This window comes from Amblyomma maculatum, chromosome 6 (genome assembly GCF_055883805.1).
Source record: "Amblyomma maculatum isolate TAMU_Amacu chromosome 6, ASM5588380v1, whole genome shotgun sequence".
Classification (NCBI taxonomy): Eukaryota; Metazoa; Arthropoda; class Arachnida; order Ixodida; family Ixodidae; genus Amblyomma; species Amblyomma maculatum.
The window spans coordinates 109,758,890-109,779,228 of record NC_139349.1 but is presented as its reverse complement, the minus strand read 5'-3'; the positions used below and the strand labels follow the sequence as shown (position 1 = coordinate 109,779,228).

Here is a 20,339-nt window from a genome sequence, read left to right as displayed (position 1 = left end):
GCAGCATGCATAGCCTGGCGAAAGGGTGCGCCCATAATGCTTTTTCATGCCTCTTGCCCGTGCTTGTAGGCATGATCTTCCAAAGCCACACATAGCATGTGTTGTGAGCCAAGCGGCTGAGAGCAGCAGTTTTTAGGCACACGCGGAAGTACAGTTCAACCCGATTACAGTGAAACTTCACTTGAACGAACTTCAAGGCACCTCAGGGAAATGTTTGTTAAAATGAAAGTTCGCTGAATTTAAATATGTGCGTGATAGGCTGATTACATTAGCTTCAAGAAACATCTGGTGTCCAAGTCATATCTCAACCCATTTGTCACTGCCTTCATTTGCAAACAAAGAATGGAGTAACCTCTTGCAGCCCTTTAGAATTTAGGCCTGCAGTGTTCTTGAACTAAATCACTGTATGCAAGCTCCCGCGAACCTTGTCCAGCACAGTGGTCTCCTGGGCAGCAAAGGCCTTCATTTTCTCCAAGCAGATCCCTGCTTCAGCAGATTGTGGTTAACAAACATGCATACGTGCACCTTTCTTGAAGTTAAAAGCCTAGTAGAGCTGATGCTCTCGCTATGGCTGGCTAGGAATGTCGAGCCAATTAAGTGTGCAAAGCAAGATATGGATTCTGCTGGCTAAAAGCTAATTCAGTTTAAAGCTAATTGACCGCCACTTTTCTTCACGCTGTAATGAAAAGTGGTTCTCAACTTAAAAATATGCCACAGAAAGTGCGAGTTGTGCTTGTTGAAGTGCTCAATATGTCGTGAGAGATACAGAATGAGGTCGCGAAAATTGTTCGTTGAACTGAAATGAGCAATAACTGATTTCGTTAAAATGAAGGGCGTTTGCATAGCGTTCAATGGAGCTTCAGTGGGGGGATTTAAAGTTCGCACAACTGAATACTTCGTCTAAGTGACGTTCGTTCAAGTGGTATTCCACTGTATAAGGAAACTGAAAAACACCCGCATTTTCTCATTACATCAAGGTTTTTGCACGTAAGAGTTGTCATTGCTGCTTGGGCTAGATTGGCAACTGAGGCTTCTGCATTTCTGCTTGCGTTCCCACTCTGCCTCTGCCACCATTGTCATAGGAAACAGTTTCTGGCGCTGTCGGCCGTCGTCTTTGTTCAGAAAAGAGAGCTGTCGGTGCTGAAATCTCGTAAGCAACTGTAAATGGGTGACAGTAATGGGCGTGACATTCTTCTGTTTTCTGTTACTTTTTGCTGCCTTTGGGCATGAATTGTAGTCATGCCATGTGACACAACATTCCAAAAGCAGCGGATACTGCTTTGGTTGACTTGCAGATCTGTCAATGGTACTGGAGCACGTCGATGTTGTCAACTGCCGCCCTTCATTGTGGCCGACATTCCTCTAGTTCTTGTTTGTTATGATTAAACTTTCACATGCTTCTTCTGTCAATTTTCCAGTGACTCTGCTAGCTAACAGTTGGTATAGTCAGTTCATTATATTGAGGTAAGCTGCCATAAAACCTTTGTTGTGTGGAGTTACACACGCACTTTGATTTCAGCGCACTTGTGTACCAAAGGAACCTGATAATATTGAGAGATTTGCTACATGGAGGTTCGTTACATCCACATTTAACTATATACAGCGTTGCCTGAGTGCTGCAAGTTGACCACGATGCCAAACAGGAAGCTTGCAGATAAACAGCTAAGCTCACTTCAATAGCTCATATCTATATACTTATCATTTGGTGGAGTTTCCACATATTTTAGGTCCCAAAGTGAGATTGTTTTCTAGTGAGGTGAATTTTTTTATCGGCGACTGCTCTGGTTCGTCATTGAATTATTTTGGCATTGATCAGAGCAGGATTTGGATAATGTTCAAGCGTCTAGGCCAGTTTTTTTTATTTGCTTTGTTGCTGTCCTGTGCTGAATCTGTGTCAATTTCTTTGCAGAACCAACTCCTTGCTGACAAGCAGGCTGAGCTTGAGGCCAAGCTGAGTGTGAACCATGAGAAGTTCCGCATTCTCCGTGAGGTGCTCAACTCTGGCGAGTGGTATGTGCCACCAGCTGCATCAGCCGGACACCCCGAACCATCTGCCCCTCCACCGCCACGTGACGGTGGCGTGACTACCCGCTCTGCTGCTGCTAGTGAGTGGTGATGCCGCTGAGAGCCCTTGGCCTTTGGCCAACATCGATGGAGCACCTTTCAAACTTCCTGGCCCTGCAGAGCTTTGCTTTCTTGGAGCCTGTCGGACAACTGCTTTTAGCATGCTGATGCTTGCATTTTTTGCGCACTCTCATATTGTAACAGGCACAAAAGCAATTAGGACAAAAGACTTTATTTTTTCGCCTTTTGCCATCATCGATGGAGCATTTTGCAAGCTTTGCTTCCCTGGAGCCTACTGGACAACTGCTTTTAGCATGCTGATGCTTGCTTCTTTTATGCACTTCCATATTTAAGCAATTGGGACAAATGAAGGTCTTTTTTTTTTTTTTTTTTAGTTTTAGTTTTAGCACTCTCTGAAGCACGTGCACGATTGGTGAAAGGGGGTATGCATCACGGTATCAGTCATGACAAATGCTTCAATTGCACACTGCTTTTCAGGGATACAAATATGCTGTGAACAGTGTTTCTTGATTGCAATTGATCATTTCTTGTTCTTTTTGTGCTCTGTATGCGCTTTCACTTTGCATGTGTGATTAAATTAGTGCATCGAATATAAAAATGAAGTGCTTATTCTCGACATGCATTTTTCTCCTTTTATTGCTTTGTTTTAAACATTGTGTGGTGGATGGGACATGTATTAATAGGACGGCTGCTGCTTTTATGCAATGCAGGCACTTGCTTTGCTCATGCACCTCTCTTCAAAGAACCATTTGCTTGTCTTATTTCAGTTTTATTTTTGGACAGACATGCCATTCTATATGGCCAAACACTTTGTGATGTCATGCAGTTGCTGATCTTGCTGTAAATAAATTGGGACTTATTGCTGTACCTGGCTTATCAGGTGAGCAGTGGTAGCTAACATGCCTACTGGGCGTCCAGCTCCTTAAAATGTGGTGAGGGAAGTACTGGTAATGGTTAGTTAGTTTGGCAACATAACAAAGGAAAATCAGAAAGGCTGTATATGCTCTCATCTCCTTCCTTTATCCAGCCTTAGTACTGTTTCAGCTTTTGAGGTTAAGGAATGCAGCAGTTATCTGTGTCTGCTTTTTGTGCATGATTTATCTAAACAAGGTGTGCATTTGTAAATGCACTGTTGCGTGCATAAAGGTAAGTTTCAGTGTACCTCTGAGATCTCTTGAATTAATTGCCTTTGATCTCCATAAGCAAAAACTTTAACACTTCTATTCCTTGGAAGTTGTTATAACACAGGTGTTGGAACTACAGTTCAGTTAGTACCGTTGTGTGCAATGGACAGCAAATTGTGAAAGCAGAATAACTGGTTAAATTCTGTGTCCCGAAGAAAATGCAGTGGCAGCACTGAAAGTCTTGGCCTGGTATCAGTTTCAGATTCTGACTGGCTATGATTTTGTTGAAGCTATTTTCATTGGGAAGGGGCAGCCGGCAACAGTTTTCATTGCTCAAAGACATGCCAAAAAATGAGAAAATGGCAAAAGATGTGGACCTCTTTGCTACTGTAATTGATGTAACTTTTTTTTTCCTATGTGTAATGCAGCATTTCCTCTCGTTCAAAAAATTTATATGTGGTGGGCAAATGTCTCGACACAAAGGAATGGACTTAATTTTGCAAGATATGGAGTAGTTCTCTCTGAAAATACAGATCTTATATCGCTAGAGGTGGAAGACTCTGTTTTTGCCATTTCAAGAAGTTACAAGTTTGGAGAACTGCTTCCGCACTAAGATCATGTCATCTATTTGTTACTCGCTGAATCTATGCAACTTTTACCTTCATAAAAACGACTAGAAACCTGCTTTATTGTTTCAGTTGCTTTAGTAAAATATCTGAAATTTTGCTTCAGGATCGGCGCTCTGCAAAAATGTTAATATTCAGCCTTGCATACTGGCATTGTGCTTCAATTTGTTTGCACTAAAACTTTTTATCATGCGAGTTAGGTTCTTAACTTCACACAAAATTTGGAGCTCTAGATAGCTTGGTGTGCTCTCCACAACGCATCGGAATTTCCCGAAATTTGAAAACATCAAAAAAGGGGGCAAATTTGATTCCAGTTTCCAGTTATTCAAATCCCTTTCAGGAATCCTCAGTACCTCAAATATTACGGGCTAAAAAAGGGTTGCGTCATATTGTTTAAAATTATAAAAATATGAAACTTGGCACTTGTCCCAAATATGGCCAATATTCAGTCCTACATTCCAAGCACGGCTCAAAGTGTTGCCAATGAAACATTTTGTCTATATTATCGGTCTTATTTCTTATTTCTGGAAAAATTTGAAGTTTTCCGTTCTTTCTCCATATTATTTTGATATCGGCCAAAATTAAAAAATATAAAGAAATGGGCAGATTTGATTCGAATTTAAAAAACTCCCCAGACTTCGATTTTTACCGAAATCTACTAAATACTATTCTGAGTACATTGTAAATATTGGGCGCTAAAAAGTATTGCATTATTTACATTAATATATAAAAAATAGGCAGACATTGCAGTAATGAAATTACTGTAATTTAATTGTTTTCCGGTAATTTGTAATGTGATGAATTACTTTTTGGTTTCATAATTCAGTAATGTAATTAACTACTTTTTGCTAGTAATTTTGCTGCAAAAGTAATTAATTTCTTTTGAAATTAATTTTACTAAGGTCTGCGTTTGAGACCTCGTGTGTAGCAGGGTCACTTAGTGCGGCTATCCCATGGCAACCATCCTCCAAGCAGCAAAATACAAGGCATCAAGGAAATGCCGAAGGGAGAGATGGTGCTAGGGCACAGTGGTGCCTGGTTACACCCCTCACCACGGGGCAAGGGAAGGTTTGGGTGAGGAAAGGTGGAAGGGTCTATGGCGTGAGCCACCATGGCTTGAGCATTGCCGAGCACAAGGTGCCGACGTCTATTCTTGGGACTGCGGAAGCAATAAATAACCTAGCTTCTTCGGGCCCTTCAAATGGCGGAGACAGCTCCGCGCCAGCAAGATGCTGGATTTGCCGCTTATTCCATGATCGTTCGACCATGCTTCTGCTTTTGTTTTGTTTATTGCAGTTGTCTTTTTTTTGTAATGGCAAGTGCTGTAGGAATGAAGGAACAAATAGCTCTGTGGGACGGAATGTGGCGGGAAGGCTAAAGAATGTGTGTGCTTCGCGTTTGGAGAACAAGTTTTTGTTTTGTTTACAGCTTTACATAGCTTTTGCATGGATGAAAACTAGAAAGTAATTTAAAAGTAGTTGAATTACTCAGTAGAAGTAATTTTATAATATTTTTACTACTTTTTGGGAGCAGTAATGAATTACTTTTCTGTTATTTTCAGCAAAGTAATTAGGTAATATAATTATGTATGAAAATAGGTATAAAACGCATGTTTTAATCCATACAAGTGCCTATGACTTCACCTTAAGGAGTAGGCGTCAAACTTTGGACTTAATAGTCGCTAAATTTAGTTACATCTTTTCGTATGCAATATCCAAAGCCATCCCAATACTCAGTCTTTTTCTGCTTGTTTACAGGGTTGATGACAGCTTAAAATGGAATAAATTCAATAATATCTTGCAATTTTGTGGGAGAACGCAAGTGACGTTTGAACTTTTTTTGCATCCTGTACTTTTTAATTGTGAGGTGCAATGGTATTCATTCTGGTTCTTAAATATATCTCATTTCTCGGTTATGAAAAAAAAAATGAATAGGTACTCTATTTTTGAAGACCATTTTTCTAATGGGCACAAAAGTTCAACAGGAGGCTCAGTATTTAGAAATTATGTTAATGAGTATAAAAGTAATTTAATTTGCAAATTATTTTTAATTGGCATAGTCTGGTTATTAGGGCCAATAGCATCTTCCTGGTTGCAAAGAAGGCATCACTTCAGTTTTTTTAAGCAAAGGAGGATTTCTCTCAATTGCTGCAGGATGAAGAAAAGGGTACTTTTTCCACACAGTACCAAAATAGCACATAATGCATGCAGAAAGCTTAATGGAAATAAATATTTGGTGGGGGAATTTTAATGTGCCTGCGGCACCTAAATTGAACCATCTGTGCCTTTACACCTTGGCGTGTACTTTTTTCTTGCTTGTTTTTATTTTGCTCTAAAAAAGGCCACATAGTTGCCAGTGGCTAGCATTTAAGCATCATGCAATTAAGGGCAGTCTCCGAACTGTTTCATGCATTTATGTATTTTTGTTGTTTTTTATCTGCAGGAGCGTCAGCAGGAGGCATGTCTTTATCGCCCTCAGATTCCCCGCGATGTAGCACACCCAAGGTAAGGACTTGTCTGAAGTGTTGTGTTTTTTCAATTTTCTCATGGATGTAATAGGAGAGTAGTAAGGTAAATTTTGACTACAGCCAGTGCTATAGTATAACAAAACCGTCATATAGTCTTCGTATATTGTCTTGGAAGAGCGTGGTTAGTGGGTGGGCTTTGTTAATAGGCCACAATTGAAAGCGTGTTGACATGAAATTTCCAAGTTGAGGTATGCGCATGGTTAGATTTTTGGGCATTCATAATTACTACTCCAGAAAACATTAATGGCCTGAGACTTGTGGTAACTTCGCTTGGAAAGTTGTATGGATGGAGCATTCAGATATGCTTAGATTCGTAACTCAGACATTAGTGGGATAATACAGGCGGTTTAGTAAAGAGCAGAGACATTAGTCTGCCAACCAAGATCCGTATAACTCGTGCTATGGTCTTTCCAGTTGTGATGTATGGATGCGAGAGTTGGACTGTGAAAAAGGCTGACCGCCGAAGAATTGACGCGTTTGAATTGTGGTGCTGGCGAAGACTCTTGAGAGTTCCTTGGACTGCCAGAAGATCAAATCAGTCGATATTGTCGACCATAAACCCTGACTGCTCATTGGAGGGTCAAATTTTAAAGTTAAAGCTCAGCTACTTTGGTCATCTGATGAGAAGAGAGGAGTCGCTGGAGAAAGATTTGATGTTGGGAAAGGTTGAGGGTCGCCGGAGAAGGGGTAGGCAGCGAACGCGTTGGTTAGATGGCATCCTCGAGGCACTGCAGATGAAGTTATGTGATGTTAGGAAGATAGTGAGAGACTGGAAAGCGTGGCGTGACATGGTCCATAGGGTCACGAAGAGTCGGACACGACTGAACGACTAAACTGAAACTGAACAGGCGGTTTGTACAAGAATGCTTTTACCTCGCCTGTTGCGAAGCTCAAATTCATTGGGGCCGGCAGCACAATCTGCCGCAAATTTCAAATGACGGGGTTCTTGCTATATGTGCTCAAAAATGCATTGATCAATTCTCTGTCCAGGCCAATATACTGCCCGTGATGCGTCACCGACGGTCCAGGTCATCTGGCCCTGACCTGTGGGTGGAGCACAAGCCAGCTGACAATATTGACACTGGTGAGGCATTTGTGCTGCGCTTTAGCATTTTGTAGATGGTTTTTGGGCAGCATTTGATGCGCTGCTTAACCCTTTCAGGCACCGTTTCAATAGAAAGCAAGTAATTTTTATTCTAAATAACATATCCAAGCTTCAACAAAGTTAACTGGCTGGTTTTCCAGTGAAAAACACCATTGATTAATTTTGAGTTTGTTACAAACTGTCAAAATAGTTGGGAACTTATTACTAATATGTTAGGATCTACGAAATAAACATTATGGAGATTGTGTAATCACTTTACGTTCTGAAGATGCACATCACACAAGGGATCAACAATAAAAAAAGAAATTGGTTCAGGGGGCCACATTGAGGTACGACGCCACACAGCCAGTGATTACCAAAATAGACCGAACCGAACCTCAATGGCTTGAGACTGTGATTCCCATACACTTTGCGCACGCCGCGGCAAACACAGCGACGCCGCCCTATTTCTAAAATATAGCCAGGTCACATAGTCACAATTTCCGTTTCACCTTCTTTAACTTCATACCATCCCGCGGATTCGAATTTAGAGTTTAATATACTGCGCGACATTCCTGTACCTGTACATAGGATTTTCAAAGCGATAATCTGCATTCTGTACTCACAGTAATTTCAAAATGGTGTCTCTTTGCAAAGCAAGCCATAAAGAAAAGCTAGAAACAGGTACTGTACCAACAGCAGTAGCTACAACGGGCACACCGGTGCTGTGGTGGGCGGAGTGCAATGAGAGGCGATGCCTATTGATCGGAGCGACCCACGATACACATCTTCATTCGTGTCTTCTGTTACAATGCTGCTGCTGCTTACTTGGCATTGTTTTGCTGAGCTACAAATGCGCTTGCAAGATTTTACTGCCTCTCGGCTTTCTGCGGAGCATTTACCGGCGCTTATGCGTGGGTTTCATTTAAATCCCTTTACATGCAAGCGAAGACAAAGCAGTGATGATGTTGTTTTGGCCGCTGCCCTTGCGTTTGCCGCGGGATCAGTGTGGGGCATTGGCATCCCAATAGGTTCCATTGTGCATAATTGGGGTTATTGAGTATGCACAGACCACTTGCGCACATAGGTTGTCAGAATCACTCAAGAGTTGAGGCATGAGCGAGGATGGACTTGCATACAGATCATGATCCATCTGCAAATGAAGTGAATGATGCCACTGATTACAACTCAAGGTAGATGCCTAGTCAACCTTTTAAAACTTTTTGCTTATACCTGCTGACTATGTATATGATTGTGTTTGGTAACAAATTAAAAATCGCAAATGCTGCTTCACTCACGTGAAAAGGTCAATCAAACTAAAGCACAAAAATCGAAGCCTTTTTATACCTAAATATAATTCCCTGGGTCCAGGCCACTTGGCTTAAAAAAATTGCTCAGCTGAGTGCGTAATTCTAGATGAGTAGAATAAAGCAAAATGAGTTGTGAGTCTAGAGAGTGAGTGAGCTCAAATGATCCGAGAGTCAAAGTGAGTTCTGAGTTGCAACGAGCGGTTGAATTTGAATGAGCCATGAGCAAGCCTGAGTGAGTTTTGAGTTCATCAGTTCAGTGAGCAGGCGTGAGTTTGAGTGAGCTAGAGAGAACACTTGTGACTTTGCCAAGGCACACTCGCACAAGAGATAGATTATGTGGCTGGCATGCCATGTTCAAGCACGGTCTCGGAACTTTTATGGCTGTTCAGCCATCACAGTAGATCGTTTCCTGTTGTACCGCGAATTTTTAAATTAGCTGTGTGTTGCACGTACAGAGCAAGCACTGCAGAATTTGATTTCAGAGGAATTGACACAATTGACACAAATCATTCACGCAGTCAAGAGGAACCCATCGCCAGTTCACTGCAATTTCTAGCTACTTTTAGTCTCATCATAGCGACTCTTATACATAAACTCTTGTCCTGCATCATACAAGTAAAAATGTAACGTTTGTGCAATTTACATTTTGGTACTTCTTTTCACTACACAGGCAGCAAGTGAAGCTTTGCAGGGCTAGCAGCCATTCAAACACTCAAGGTCACTGGTTCTTTCTTGCAAGGTGCTAAAAACTCTTTGAAAGGCCTAATTATTAATTCGGTTATCATCTGCAGAAGCAGTTCGGTCCGTGTGCTTCTTTTGACAGATCAGTAGGATGTGCAGCAAATAGTGTCAAAATACGTTGTGCAACTTTTGCCGCAGTGCGGCATATCAAAGTGGCGTTCATGTTCGCAGCTTATACATCCACTAAATGCAACCTTTGCTCTCTCCCTTTCTCTTGAATGTGCCACCAGAATGTAAAAATGCGATTTAGCATTAACCGATATATGAATGCCTAAGGCTGAGGGCATTGTGTTTTTCTTTTTCTTTCTCTTATTGGATTCATTGAATGATGAGGGGCTGTTGTGCTGCAGGTACTGTGATGCAGCCGGTCATAAAGAGGAGGAGGTCAGTGGGCAAGCTAGGTGTCAAGGATGTCACCAAGGGAGCCTCCAAGTATGCTTTGTTGCACCAGGAACTGGACGCTGAGGGTGATGTGGAGGAGCAACTTTTCAAGGTGAGTTAAAGTTGCACAATGCATTGTTTGTATGTGCCTTAAATATGTGTTCCGGTGTCAAACCAATAGAGTAAGTTTCCAGCACTGTTAATTTATTTATTAGAAAAGTTGTCTAGAAAAAAATAGGAGCAATAGCTAAATTTTTTACCTTGTCCTAAATCGCCCTTCTTGAAATAGTTTTATAGTTATGTTTGACTCATCAGCAGATAACCGCAGATAAATTAGTGCCGCCAGTGTCTCCCTCCGTAACTCTTGTTACCATACCTATTCAAATCGATCACTGGTAATTGATGCTAAAAATCGCCAATTTTGACATATTGGAATCGTTTCTCGTGCACCTAGTTTCACCCAGTGGTTAGTCTAGGCACTGCACTTGTAGAACAAGTTTAAATTTTCTTGCTCTGGCAATGTTCTGATTTTTAATAGCCCTCTCTGAGAACTAATGTGCATGTGTTGTTGCGGTATGATGGCCGCACTTAAAAAAGAACCGGCCACTCACGATAATGCAGCATTAACATCAAATGTTTGTGATCAAGACTTCCAGCAAGTCAAATAGCGAATCATGTTGTTGGCTTTGTTATCGGACGGTGTTGTGGTGATAATTACTTGAAAATGGCGCCAGCTATTCACTAGTGAGCTTTGACTCTAAGCCCGGGTGGTTTTATTTCATGAAAATGCATTCCTGAATGTCCGCCACATGTCCAACATGTACAGTTAAACCTCTGTGTAATGAAACTACATGTAGCGAATTCCTCAATATTATGAAGTTTTTCAGTTTCCTAACACTGCCCTCATTGAAGTGCATGTATTAGAAAACCCCATGTAACGAGCATGTCGCGGCAGTTGACCTTGCTATAACGAAGCCTACTGTCTCAGCTAGCACCGAGTTACTGAAAATTTGGCAGAACCCCGCAAGTTTCAGGACGATAAAACACAAACTAAAGTGAGGAACGCTTACTGTAGCAACGAGCGATTGCAGTTGATACAACGCGCTGTGTTTCAGTGCCGACGCCGCATCTCCTTGGCAGACGTATCAGTCTCCGCTGCTTTCACTGTAGGAACATTGCACTACAATAGTTCATGCTTAAAAGCGGCAAAAAAATGATAGAAGAAAAGACACTGGGCTAGCAGCACGCATCCATTGCTGCCACACGGTTGCTCGCGGGCTCCTGCGCGTTGAGAGCGGGAAAAGCGGAGCGCACTGGCGACATGAGGCAGAGTCAGTTTCCTGGAGCAACGTTGGTGGGCAAGCGTGCATGCTTTCCCCCAGTCTGATTCCTCTTCAACCCAGTGGCGTCGCTAGGGTCACCTACACCTACATCCGGTGCGGAGGCGCACTTATGAAAAACCCATTTTCTCGCAGTAACAAAAGTGTTAAATTCATTGCTGTTGCAGTATTTGTAGCACTTACTTATAGTACCACTTTCACACGGCCTCTTCCAGTACAAGCAAATTCCACTACAACCAAATTCATGGCACCCGCAAAAATAAAATTTCACTGAAGTGGAGCTCTTTTGCAGTGAAACAAGACCAAAACATTGCCAGATAAGACTGGGTGGTTCATCAACGCCGTTCACTTGCAAAAATCTGTCAGTGCTGGCCTTGCAAGTTAGCGTGTCACTTGCCTGCGGCACAGATGCGAAATTAGAGTGTATATCTACACCAACAGCGTGCTCCGTGCAAAGACACATCGTCCATTGACACTAGGAACGACGACTGACCGTGTGCTACAGCAGTGCTTGCTTAGTGTCTCTATGGGTAACACGTTCTGCTCCGCACTGTAACAGCAGCGAAAACACTTCTTAGTCAGTGAAGCGAGTGAAAAAAACCGCCAGCTGCGTTGTGGAAACGGCCGTGGTTCGCAAGCGCAGAGTTTGATCCCCCAGTTTGGTGACAAAGCCATTGCAGGCAGTTGTGCTCAGGGCTGCATCCTTACATGCACGTGCCTGCTCATTGCATCCAATTTCTCGGGGAGTGTCGGCAGTAATATTCGAATTGCTGGCTAACTTCAGCATCCAACTATATGTACTTTTAGTGAAATTAAACATGCTTGTGGACATAATTTGAGGTACAAAATATATATATATGTATATATTCCAGGTTCCTCCATGACAAAATACTATCTAACGGAACCTTGCCATGAAAATAGTTCGTTTTTGGGGAGTAGTTGCCTTGTATGGCTTACTGGCAGAGAGTAGGCAAAATACTCTGCTGTGGTGCAAATTTCGTCGCGATGGTGATTCGGCTGTACTGATTGATGTTTAAATTGTGCTTGACATAAAGCATGTACAATCCTGGTAGAAGAATTGGCCTGCTAAGTACCAGGTAATGCTGCTTGCACGCACAACTCATGTGGGTGCAAACAAATGAGGGTTTAATGACATTTAAGGGGGGCACGGGTCTTGAAGGCGGAAAAATCGCCCAAAAATCAATTTTTAGAAAACTGAAGTATTAGAATCTACAACTATTATTCTCTGATTCCACCAAGTTTCTCACCTCTCGTGTCAATATTTGAGGCTTAATATCAATTTATAACAAGTCGGCTGGCTCATTTCAAGCTGATGTTTTCACTAAAATAGCGCATTTTCAAAAAAGTATAGCTTCCGTTCCACGGCCGCGCTCAGGGCGATCTTGGTCTCTTTCGAAAGAGTGGCTTTTCGCCTTCAAATTTCGCGCTCCTGCGCGTCGTTTCGCTCATTGGTTCGATACAAACAAAGAAAAGAAAAAAAGCCACAGCACACGTTCCTATTCGTTTTTTCGGTGCATGTGACAAAAAGGGACCCTGTGATTGGCCGTTCGCGTCTCGCGTCGTCTGCTGCGCGCGTCAGGGCAGTCGGAGCCATGCCCTTAGATGCCATCTTGCCTAGTGCTGTCAGCCTCGAACGCCTCGGAGATCTCACAGCGATGTCTACGCCAACGAGAAAGTTTGCGATGCGTCATAAATACGGCAAAAAAAAAGGAAAAAGTCGTCGATCGGCAATGCTAAGAAAGGTGCTTTAAGTGTTGCGAGACGCCGAAAACGAGCAGATTCCTGCGTCCAGTGACCGTGTCGACGAACCTACGGATCAGCTAGGCCTAGCGGGCCCGTCAAGCGAGCACACTTCAGACGTCGTCAGCCGCGTTCGTCACGATACAACGCTTCTGACGCCTTCCGATCTGGCAAGTGAAAAGAGAAAAGCCGACGCCAAACTGCGGGAGTTGGATTCAACGCCAGCAACGAAACGTAAGACAGACTTTGCCGCCAGCGATGCCGCGATCTGCCCGCTTGATGAGGCGAGCTTCGCTGTGATTTGCATTGAGTCGATCAACAGCCTTCTTGACGGTGCAAAGTGTAAAACGTGTGGAGGGAGTGTTAAAATCGGCCGAGGTGATCGCGAATACGGCCTCGCTGTCAAGCTTTTCTTGACATGTGTCAACTGCGGTGACAAGGCATCGGCGTGGAGTTCGCCGCGTGTGGACGGAAAGCAAAGTGTAAATCCTTTCGCTGTGAGCATTCTGGCTGCGCGCGCGATGCAAAGTACCGGCAACCGGCGGACTGCATTCAACGACATCTTTGCCGCGATGAATATTTCCCATCGTGGACTGCACACGAAAACGTGGCAGAGCTACGTAAAAGAAAAGCTGACGCCTGCCGCGACGCGTGCAGCCGAGAAAGTGACCGTTGAATGCGCGGAGTCAGTCCGGAAGCTGTACGATGAACTGAACGTTGACAATCCTGGCAACGTAGCCGTGTCCTACGATGGGACTTGGATGACTCGTGGGCATTCTTCCCACATCGGAGTCGGCACTGTCATCGAGCATTTTACGGGGCTTGTCCTAGACTACGTTGTCCTGAGCAATTTTTGCGCAGGTAGTGAGCGGGGACCGAAAGTGGACGACCCCACGTACCAAGAATGGAGAGCAAGCCACGTCTGCCAGAAAAATACTGATAAAAAGGCTGGTGAGATGGAAGTAGAAGCAGCCCTAATCCTATTTAGAAGATCGCTCCAGAAGCACAACCTCAGATATACAACGGTGCTGTCAGACGGCGACAGCCGGTCCTTCCTCGCCCTGAAAGATGACCAAGTGTATGGCTACGTTGAGGTCACCAAAGAAGATTGCATTAACCATGTTCAAAAGCGGATGGGGACAGCTCTCCGCAATCTGCTGTCAAAACAAAAAGGGTCAGGCTCGGAACCACTTGGTGGTAAAGGCAGACTAACTGGTGATCTAGTCAACAAGCTAACTTCTTACTATGGCTGGGCACTCAAGTCCCACAGTGGCAACATAGAAGAAATGGCAAAAGCGGTGATGGCTACCTATTATCATGTGACATCAAATGATCAGAAGTCGGATCACAGCCTTTGCCCAACAGGTTCAAGTTCCTGGTGCCGGCAAAATGCTGCCAGTGCCAAAGGAGAGCCAGCCCCAAGGCACCGCTACAGCCTTCCTAGTCATGTATGCAAGGCATTGCGACCAATTTATGAGCGCCTCTCTGACAAGAAGCTCCTTGAGCGATGTGCAAGGGGAAAAACCCAAAATAATAATGAGAGCCTGCACTCTCTCATATGGGCACTGGCACCAAAAGAAAGGCACGCATCCCTCTTCAGTGTTGAGGCCGCAGTTGCAGAAGCAGTCTTGAAGTTTAATATAGGGTACCAAAGGACCTCGGTAGGAATTTTGAACGAGCTGTGTTTGAATCCTGGCCAGAGAAGTGTGCGGCGTATGGTAGAAAAGGACAAGCTTCGGTCCGTTGCATCTACAAGCAAGTGTGCATCGGCAGAAAATTTGCAGCGTGCTCTGAAAAAGCCCCACAAAGGTGGTAGTGCTCAAAATGACTATGCCCCTGGGGCATATTAACAACGTCTGGCAGTTGACATGTACATATTTTTTACTTTTAGTGATTAAAAATGACTTCCGTTTGTTTTTCTCATTTTCTCAAGATGTGAATTTTGGTCTCCTGTCAAGTTGGTGAATGCGATATCTCAACACCCATTGCAGATACAGCAATGATTTTTGTTTCAGCATTAAGCCAAATATGTGGAGCACACAATGTTGCAAGCAGATTTCTTAATTATTGCTTTAAAATTTTTTAAAATGGCACTTTTTGTGACCACTGTGTTTCCATGTTACGACTACTAAACTTCAATGTGCAATAAAATGAAAAGTAATCATTAAATCAAAAATCTGCTTGCAACATTGTGTTCCTTATTCATTCTAGTATATAGCTATATGCTAATAAGAAGTTTTTGTGAAGTGGTTTTTTTTCCTATTGTTTTCACAGCAAGTGCACCATTGTTCTTAATTATCTCAACGCCTAATTGGTTCAGAGAAAAACTAATTATATTTTTGGAATCAGCACCAGGAACTGCACACGTGTGCCAAGTTTCATCACTTTAGTTCAAAAATTAAAGAAAATGGCTTTAAGACCAGTGTCCCCCCTTAAGAAAACTAAAACACTTGTAATAAGGCAATCTGTGGCACTGAAGCAGCTGCAGCAGGTTCTGTAACAAAGGCACATGAAACGTCGTAGTACAGTTAGCTCATCATCAAATGCATTCGCGTTTCCGCACTTGTTTACTGTTTGCCAAGCCAGCCACGTGGTCTTGAGAGTGTAAACACTCCTTTTTTCAAATCAAGCTGCGCTGAATAAGACATATTTTCGGGTTCTATAACATTTATAAAATACCTCTTTGTGTATTTCAATTTTGCTTTAAATTTGATCACTTTTTAAGCGCAAAGATAGCATATCTGTAATTTTAGTACTGATTGCACTTCAGGGATTGACTTGGAGATGATCGGGGCTGGTCTAAATCACTGTTGCATAGGCCACATAGCAAAACCCAAACCTGCACTGAGTTTAGTCATGATCGATCTGATCTACATCGAAAGTGTCCATGTGGCAGTAATATTAGTATTTGGCCACATGTCTACCTTTCTGTGCATGTCACAGGTATAGTAGTAGTAAAGTAAGTTGCACATTCATTGTTACTGGGCAAGGTGCAGGTCAGATTACCCTTATCAGCATATAGCAGCACTCGCTAAGATGCATTAATTAAGGGAATCTTGTGTCGATGTCTTTTTGTTTCTACGTAATAGGGAGACGTGATTCCATCTGCTACCGGTGGGGCTCACGTGGTCTTCAACGATGTGGAAGCGGTGAAGCATTTATCCCCAATCTCAAATCGGCCAAGGTTTGTTGAATAACTTTGCGTGTTTGCATGGGTGCATGCATGGATGTATGGGCTTTGTCATGGTAAGCCCAAAGCTGTTATATTTGGTCTCCTGTAACACATGCGGAAGTCCTCAGCTTTGGAGAGGTGAGGACTGGAGTTATTCTCACCTTAGGTTGGTTTAGAACGCTCGCTTTGGAGAGGTGAGGACTGGAGTTATTCTCATCTTAGGTTGATTTAGAACGCTCTCAATGCACAACAAGCTATGTATCTTGGCCTAGAATGAACTGGGCTCTGCTTTCTGCAAAGTAAAATCTCTCTCTTCTGCTTGTGTGTCCATGCAGCACTTTGTTTCTTTAACTTTAACACGCAGAGCCAGCTAGCCTGGCAATTACTGCAGTACCACTGTTGTACACTTGCCGTGAATGCTTGGGCGCATCGCTCGTGCCGACACTAGTGCCTCTGATTGCTGCTGCGTTGGAGACCATGCAGCCACTCTAGCCTGACCTCAGACCCAGCGGCCAACCCTCAGCAGCACTAATGGCAGTCCTAGCTGCACGCTCAAGCGTTATTGGTAAGCTTATGGGCAATGGTACATGGGGTACAGCACCCTCATGGTTCAAGAGAAAAAAAAGTTTTGTCGAGCTCGGCTAACCAGCTTAGTGCATGAATCAACGACACCCGAGCTTTGGCCCTGCATTCTTCCACAGAACCACCCCCAGGATACACAATCTTCTGCCTTTTGTCATCACCTCCTCCTCCCTCTGTGATAGCCACCCTCGGAGTTCTTCCAATAGCAGCCATTTTCAGGTTGCGCATTTCTCTCTCTCTCTCTTTCTCCCCTCTTCCCTAAATTGGGATGGGGTGATTTCCCTCTCTTCACTTTGCCACCTGCCACCGGTGGCAGTTAAATTAATTAACAGGAGTAGCAAAGTCTTGCAGCAAATGCTATATATTGTGCAGTACAAGAATATATATGTCTAACCTAATGCTATAGCAACTTTCAATCTGAAATTGTGACTTGGGCAGTTCATGCTCCAGTGTGTGCATACTGAAGCAGATTATGTGTGCAGCATGATTGGTGCTTTCACACCCAGTGGTCAGCACTCCAAGTACAAAATAATTGAGACATTAATGCAGTCTTGTCTGGGGTTGCATTGTATAGTTGGTGCTTTTCATTTATTCTTCTTCGAAATGATGCTTGCCCTTGGTCTGGCTACATTTGCAGCTTGATTTAACTTTTCTTTGCGCTTATGTAGTCTTAATTTATTGCTGACCATGCAGAAAAATTAAAAATTTGCCCACTATGTTGGGGACCATGCCAGCAACAATGTGGCAGACGTTTTCATTTTCTTTAGATTAGGCATTTGCAAACTCTTGAGATTTCAAACTTGAATTCGGTATTGTAATTGAATTTGAGAACTTTGAATATTCGTGTGTTATGTGTAACTGTAGACCTCAGTTTATCACTGTTGTGCAAAAAATTGTGGATTTGAGCACTTTTCATGGAATTGTATGTTAGCTGCCACATTCTTATATTTATTTAGTTATGGCAGCAGCCAGTGCTGTAGAGCCTTGGGCTCTATCACAGTTGGGGTGGTTGCATTTTGACATAGGCAAAATGCAAAAGGCACCCATGTAATGTGCAATGTTTCTGCACGATAATGTCTCCAGGTGGTCAGAATTATGATGCCCTCTGATAGTGCGCTATGGAGTCGTCAGAGGTTGTTAAGTTGTAGCAGCATTCTGTTGAACAAATGTCACTGTTCAAGTGAAGAGAGTATCATGCACTCACTGGCAATGAATTGCAACAGCCGCTGCCAATTTTAATGAAGCTTCATTTGGAGTTCACAAGGAATACTAAGAAATCAAGCGTCTATGTTCATTTGTTGTAACTTCCGATTCCTGCTTCATGCTGTTTTGAATTCGCAGAATTAAAAATTTCATCACAGACTAGGCTGTTGCATAGCCCATGTATATGTAGGTATTGCGATTATAAATCCTGAAACTAGCCTGACACGGCGGCTAGATTTCAGGTGCTGCAAGGCTGTGGCATTGAATCCTGGCTGCGGCAGCTACCGTTTAGAGAAAATGAAATGGAAAAATGCCACATACTCACGTGCTGTATGATATCAACACACATTAGGGAACTCCAGATGATCAAAATTAATCCAAAGCCCCCAACTGTGGCATCTTTCATTGACCGCGAGCTTCTTTGCGACATTAAACTTCATATGCTGCCATATCACTTTTTTATGGGTGAAGCTCACCGTTACTAAATCCAGCAGCATGAGTAGTGCCTTTGTGTATCTATTTGTGCACTTTCACAATGTTGCATTATTTTTGTAGCGTTTAAAAATAACTCAAGAGCTTCTATTCCTATAGCATTGTTACCTAGTCTGGTCTTGAACAAAAACCTAATATCAACTGTTAATTAATTTAATAGTTTGGTATTTTATTTATTTATAGATTTGTGGCTTGAAACTTGCAATGTTCAGCACCTGTTTTAGCGAAAAAGAACCTAGTTTGAAATGCTACTGAATATCTTTGGTGAAACGTTCTTTATGGTTTTGTTCTCCTACCTTTCCCTCCATACCTTAGGAAGCGGAGCAGTGGACGTGCAGCACGCGATGACGAAGATGACTTTGTCTCTGCCCGAGTAAGTTGCCTGTCTTGACCCTTGTGGTTAAGACTGTCTTTCGTTTTTCTGTTAACTAAGTAGAGGTTTACTGTTGCTCTCCTCTCTTCTCATTTCAGTGCTCTGTCTCAGTTGAAGGCCGTTCTCATCCTCTTGTGATAAAGTATGTATGTTTTGGAAATGCCCTTTTCATACTAAGTGGGGCACGTTGAATAGGAGTGCACGTAGGTCAGAAAATGACTGCCACAGTCAAGAAATTATGATATTGCTTTTATTGCAGCAGCAAGTAATCTTGAAACTACTCAATTCCTGCATTTTTAGGGCTTCCGTGCTTGCAGTAATATTCCTGCTTACACAGCTCATACTTCACAAATTTGATGCTCTCATGTGCATCGGCTGTCTCTAGTTACTGAAATAGTTAGTGAAAGGCATTGCTGATGTGAGCATCTTGATCACATTTACCAAGCATAGTTTAGGAATGAATGCAAAAATAAACCTCATTACTTCTACTAGTGGCAGTAGGAACATGTACTGTATAACTCTACCTGTCTACCTTGTTGATTTCATAAAAAGAAAGACTTCGCTTCTCGCCATTGCTCTGGACATTGTAAGCCACAAACATTTATGGAATGAACTTCATGTGCACCACATGTAACCAGTGTTGGCAGGACTGAAGTGAGGATCAGCATAGAAGCCAGGGTTGCCTGCACCATTTACGCGAGTGACAGATGCTTTTATTTGGGTCAGTGATAGGAAAGTTTGTCACATTGAGTTGTAACTTGTTCATCTCAAGTGATCCTATGCCCTGCTACGTATAGCTCCCATTGCTTTGCATTTATACTTTTTATTCTTCTCTTACAGACGTTCAAGGGTGTGAACTTGTTGGAGCTGCAACAAAGGCACTGTTATTGTGCCTTTATTTGTGCCAACATTGCTGCTGTACATAACTATGATGCCTACTTGACTATGACTAGAGTCTGCAGTGCAGAAAGTGATATAATAAATTTGCTTTTAGAAAACTATGTTTCAATTATAAATCTCAGTGGAGATTGAGCCTACAAATGTTCACTAATCAAGGTGAAGCAGGGCCTCTGCCAGCTTAATTTCTGTTTATTTTTAAAAGCATATGAATGTGTACCACTTTGTATCATCATCATTAAACTTGTCTAAAGCACTTGGGCACTGTACACAAATGAAGTAAAATTGTATAGCTGCCATTTTAAAGCTACACCTATGCTGCTTACCTATGTGTCTGCACGGCAGTGATCAAGCATAACTTTGTCTGTGAAACTTATCTCTAAATTATTTCTTCCTTTTATCGTCAGGGCTCTGCTTGAGTGCTGTAGATAAGTATGCCCATGCATACACCTCTGTTAGAAACAAAAGCTGTTGGAAAGTTGTCCAGCATGATTCAGCGCACAATATCTACCACCACTTTTTATGTTAACCAATTTCTAAGTGACCATGATTGCATATCAGTCTGCATGTAGGTACCTACCCTAACACTGAAATTTTTGATGACTACTCCACACATATGCCAAGTTACTGTTGCTTCAGAT

At 42.7% G+C, this 20,339-nt stretch overlaps 2 protein-coding genes across 2 annotated transcripts in view; both read left to right on the top strand.

Annotated features, from left to right (window-relative positions):
• Positions 1-19,946, top strand: part of pav (kinesin family member pavarotti) — a 49,259-nt gene extending 29,313 nt beyond the window's left edge. The window contains exons 17-24 of the mRNA XM_084607270.1: positions 1,910-2,105; positions 6,278-6,339; positions 7,353-7,446; positions 9,848-9,990; positions 16,069-16,163; positions 18,744-18,801; positions 18,900-18,943; positions 19,642-19,946. Coding sequence (XP_084463396.1) covers positions 1,910-2,105; positions 6,278-6,339; positions 7,353-7,446; positions 9,848-9,990; positions 16,069-16,163; positions 18,744-18,801; positions 18,900-18,943; positions 19,642-19,657 — 708 coding nt within the window. The 3' untranslated portion in view covers positions 19,658-19,946. The remainder of the gene's footprint in view (positions 1-1,909; positions 2,106-6,277; positions 6,340-7,352; positions 7,447-9,847; positions 9,991-16,068; positions 16,164-18,743; positions 18,802-18,899; positions 18,944-19,641) is intronic.
• LOC146186564 (uncharacterized) lies at positions 12,832-14,829 on the top strand. The gene is made up of 2 exons (XM_084605825.1): positions 12,832-12,914; positions 13,155-14,829. The coding sequence occupies exons 1-2, from the start codon at positions 12,832-12,834 to the stop codon at positions 14,827-14,829; spliced, it is 1,758 nt and encodes a 585-aa protein (XP_084461951.1).
• Positions 19,947-20,339: the final 393 nt, after the last annotated feature.

Bases quoted from the DNA above. Each gene is read 5' to 3' on its own strand.
- LOC146186564 (XM_084605825.1), top strand. From the start codon at position 12,832: ATGCCCTTAGATGCCATCTTGCCTAGTGCTGTCAGCCTCGAACGCCTC. The intron at 12,915-13,154 runs GTTTGCGATGCG...CGATCTGGCAAG, and splicing joins ATGTCTACGCCAACGAGAAA to TGAAAAGAGAAAAGCCGACG.